This window comes from Sardina pilchardus, chromosome 18 (genome assembly GCF_963854185.1).
Source record: "Sardina pilchardus chromosome 18, fSarPil1.1, whole genome shotgun sequence".
In the NCBI taxonomy this organism is placed as follows: Eukaryota; Metazoa; Chordata; class Actinopteri; order Clupeiformes; family Clupeidae; genus Sardina; species Sardina pilchardus.
This window is the reverse complement of record NC_085011.1, coordinates 1,876,909-1,881,908: the sequence shown is the minus strand read 5'-3', so window position 1 is coordinate 1,881,908 and position 5,000 is coordinate 1,876,909. Positions and strand designations below refer to the sequence as shown.

Genomic DNA, 5,000 nt, shown 5'->3' with positions numbered 1-5,000 from the left:
TCGTCATTCGGACATCAGCGGACACACACATGCACACACACACACAAACACACTTGACTTTTGGGAGTACCTGGGTTGGGATGATATGAGTAATGTGATGGAAACTATTACATGGGCCATTTATTGATGTGTTATTGCAGTATTATTGTTGTAATAAGTTATAGGACAAAGATAATAATGTATGTGTTATTGCAGTATTATTGTTGTAATAAGTTATAGGACAAGGATAATAATGTATGTGTTATTGCAGTATTATTGTTGTAATAAGTTATAGGACAAAGATAATAATGACTCTCTCTCTTCCCCCTCTCTTTCTCTCTGTCTCTCTCTTCTCTCCTCCCCTGTTCTCCTCTCTTCCTTCTTTCTGTTCTCTCCCTCCTCCTCTCCCCTCCTCTCCTCCTCTCCTCTACCCTCCTCTCCTCTCTCCTCCTCTCTCCTCCTCTTCCCTCCTCTCCCCTCCTCTCTCCTCCTCTCCCCTCCTCTCTCCTCTCTCCTCCTCTCTCCTCTCTCCTCTCTCCTCCTCTCTCCTCCTCTTCCCTCCTCTCCTCTCTCCTCTCTCCTCCTCTCTCCTCTCTCCTCTCTCCTCCTCTCTCCTCCTCTTCCCTCCTCTCCCCTCCTCTCCCCTCCTCTCCCCTCCTCTCTCCTCTCTCCTCTCTCCTCCTCTCTCCTCTCTCCTCCTCTCTCCTCCTCTGCTCCCTCTCTCCTGCAGTGATAAGATCCTAAAGCTGCTGGTGGAGCTGGTGGGTAGTCAGGTGAAGCTGGTTGCCGTGGCAGCGATGCGTCTGACGCGCGCTCTGATGCTCAAGTACGAGTGGCGCGTTCCCTTCGCCACCGAGGGCGGAGTCAAGGCCGTGCTCAGCAGCATGCAGGAGTTCCCCACCTGCACACAGGTGCAGCAGATCGCCCTCGCGGTACGTACACACACACACACACACACACACACACACACACACACACTCACCTGCACACACACACACACACACACACACCTGCACACAGGTGCAGCAGATCGCCCTCGCGGTACGCACACACACACACACACACACACACACACACACACCTGCACACACACACACACACACACCTGCACACACACACACTCACCTGCACACAGGTGCAGCAGATCGCCCTCGCGGTACGTGCACACACACACACACACACACACACACACACACACACACACACACACACACACACACACACTCACCTGCACACAGGTGCAGCAGATCGCCCTCGCGGTACGTACACACACACACACACACACACACACACACACCTGCACACACACACACACACACACACACACACACACACACACACACACACACACACACCTGCACACAGGTGCAGCAGATCGCCCTCGCGGTACGCGCACACACACACACACACACACACACACCTGCACACAGGTGCAGCAGATCGCCCTCGCGGTACGTGCACACACACACACACACACACACACACACACACACACACACACACACACACACACACACACACACACACATGCAGCAGATCGCCCTCGCGGTACGTGCACACACACACACACACACACACACACACACACACACACACACACACACTCACCTGCACACAGGTGCAGCAGATCGCCCTCGCGGTACGTGCGCACACACACACACACACACACACACACACACACACACACACAAATGCGTGCACTCAGATGCAACTGTTGACCCTGGACGGTGGCCATGTCTGTACTAATTTCCCGCATATAAGCTGCATTGTTATAAGTCGAAGGATAGTGTTTTATGCAAGTTAAAAGAAACAAAACCATATTGATGCCATATTAACTGTCCCCGTGTATTAACCTCATAGCTTAAGAAATTTAGCAAAATCAATGTATAAGCCGCAGCTAATAGTCGGGAAATTACGGTATATTTGGTGATGTACTGTATTTCTCTCTGTGCTGGTTGGCCAGACGCTAAAGGTGATCATGGGGGCGAGTGTTTGTTTACTTGATTATTTATTTATTTATGTATGTGTGTGTGTATTTCTCTCTGTCCCGGGGGCGAGTGTTTGTTCACTTGATTAATTATTTATTTATGTGTGTGTGTATTTCTCTCTGTGCTGATTGGCCAGACGCTAAAGGTGATCAGGGGGGCGAGTGTTTGTTCACTTGATTATTTATTTATTTATTTATGTGTGTGTGTATTTCTCTCTGTTCTGATTGGCCAGACGCTGAAGGTGATCATGGGGGCGAGTGTTTGTTCACTTGATTATTTATTTATTTATGTGTGTGTGTGTATTTCTCTCTGTTCTGATTGGCCAGACGCTAAAGGTGATCATGGGGCAAGTGTTTGTTTACTTGATTATTTATATATTTATTTGTGTGTGTGTATTTCTATCTGTCCTGATTGGCCAGACGCTGAAGGTGATAACGGGGGCGAGTAAGCACGACATGCGCGGCGTGGACAGCGGGATGCCGCTCTCGGAGTCGGGCACGCAGATGATGCTGGAGATCTTCGCCAGCATCGGCTCCGCCACACCAGAGGGCGCCAAAGGCCTGCTCAGCACCATCCCCACCGCCATCGAGCTCATGCTCAACACGCCAAGGTACGCCATACGTGTGTGTGTGTGTGTGTGTGTGTGTGTGTGTGTGTGTGTGTGTGTCTCCAAAGGCCTGCTCAGCACCATCCCCACCGCCATCGAGCTCATGCTCAACACGCCAAGGTATGTCATACGTGTGTGTGTGTGTGTGTGTGTGTCTCCAAAGGCCTGCTCAGCACCATCCCCACCGCCATCGAGCTCATGCTCAACACGCCAAGGTACGCCATACGTGTGTGTGTGTGTGTGTGTGTGTGTGTGTGTGTGTGTGTCCAAAGGCCTGCTCAGCACCATCCCCACCGCCATCGAGCTCATGCTCAACACGCCAAGGTATGGTGTGTGTGTGTGTGTGTGTGTGTGTGTGTCTCCAAAGGCCTGCTCAGCACCATCCCCACCGCCATCGAGCTCATGCTCAACACGCCAAGGTACGCCGTACAGGGGTGTGTGTGTGTGTGTGTGTGTTCTCTCTCTGCAGGTATTCTCTGTTGGTGTGTAACGGGCTGCTGGTGTGTGTGTGTAACCTCTCTCTCTCTCTCTCTCTCTCTCTCTCTCTCTCTCTCTCTCTCTCTCTCTCTCTCTCTCTCCCTCTCTCTCTCTCTGCAGGTGTTTCCTGTCGCTGTGTAACGGGCTGCTGGTGGTCATCATGCTGATCTCCAGCCACAAGAGTCTGGCGGAGCAGCTGGTGGCGTGCGGGATCACCGCCGTGCTGAAGAAGTGCCTCTCCACCACCACCCTCGCCATCATCGCCCTCAACCACATCTCCATGGTGCACAAGCTGGAGAAACAGGGTACACACACACACACACACACACACACACACACACACACACACACACACACACACACCACCCTCGCCATCATCGCCCTCAACCACATCTCCATGGTGCACAAGCTGGAGAAGCAGGGTACACACACACACACACACACACACACACACACACACACACACACACACACACACACACACACACACACACACACACACACCACCACCCTCGCCATCATCGCCCTCAACCACATCTCCATGGTGCACAAGCTGGAGAAGGTACACACACACACACACACACACACACACACACACACACACACACACACCACCACCCTCGCCATCATCGCCCTCAACCACATCTCCATGGTGCACAAGCTGGAGAAGCAGGGTACACACACACACACACACACACACACACACACACACACCACCACCCTCGCCATCATCGCCCTCAACCACATCTCCATGGTGCACAAGCTGGAGAAGCAGGGTACACACACACACACACACACACACACACACACACACACACACACACACTCCACTACCCTCGCTATCATCACCCTCAACCAAATCTTTTTTACAGTCTCTGGTGAAATTGCAGTCGCCGTATTTAGCTCATGACTCTTGTGACACTTGTGACTGTGTGTGTGTGTGTGTGTGTGTGTGTGTGTGTGTGTGTAGAGTCTGCGGAGGAGCAGGAGTTTAAGGACATGGAGCTGCGCATGCTGGTGGAGAGCCTGAAGAACATGACGGCCACTAAGGAGGTGATCCAGACGCTGGAGCAGCTGCTGTGCGAGCCCTCGTCCAATCAGCTGGAGGACGAGAAGAACAAGGTCACGCACAGCCGCGACGCCTTCCAGGACCTGGTGGGGCTCATGGACCAGCACCGCGTCGACCGCGCCGTCCAGCTCTCCATCCTCAGGTCCGCGGACACCACCCGACACCACCCGACACGGCACGACACCACCCGACACCACCCGACACCACCCGGCACGACACCACCCGACACCCCCCGACACCACCCGACACGACACCACCCGACACCACACCACCCGACACGACACCACCCGACACCACATCGCATTACATTACATTACAATGCCGTCCAGCTCTCCATCCTCAGGTCCGCTGACACCACCCGACACCACCCGACACCACCCGACACCACCCGACACGACACCAGCCGACACGGCACGACACGACCTGACACCACCCGACCTGACACCACCCGACACGACACCACCCGACCCCACCCGACACCACCCGACACGGCACGACATCCCCCGACACCACCCGACACGACACCACCCGACACGACACCACCCGACACGACACCACCCGACACGACACCACCCGACACCACCCGACACCCCCCGACACCACCCGACACGACACCACCCGACACGACACCACCCCACCCGACACCACCCGACACCACCCGACACGGCACCACCCCACCCGACACCACCCGACACGACACCACCCCACCCGACACCACCCGACACCACCCGACACCACCCGACACCACCCGACACGGCACCACCCCACCCGACACCACCCGACACGACACCACCCCACCCGACACCACCCGACACCACCCGACACCACCCGACACGACACGACACCACCCGACAACACCCGACCCCACCCGACACCCCCC

At 54.9% G+C, this 5,000-nt stretch overlaps 1 protein-coding gene across 6 annotated transcripts in view; it reads left to right on the top strand.

The window, feature by feature from the left end:
* Nucleotides 1-5,000, top strand: part of LOC134064322 (cullin-9) — an 84,092-nt gene that overhangs the window by 33,420 nt on the left and 45,672 nt on the right. For all 6 annotated transcript variants that reach the window (XM_062520220.1, XM_062520219.1, XM_062520218.1 and 3 more), the window contains 4 exons: nt 710-911; nt 2,387-2,577; nt 3,172-3,356; nt 4,022-4,262. In XM_062520220.1, coding sequence (XP_062376204.1) covers nt 710-911; nt 2,387-2,577; nt 3,172-3,356; nt 4,022-4,262 — 819 coding nt within the window. The remainder of the gene's footprint in view (nt 1-709; nt 912-2,386; nt 2,578-3,171; nt 3,357-4,021; nt 4,263-5,000) is intronic.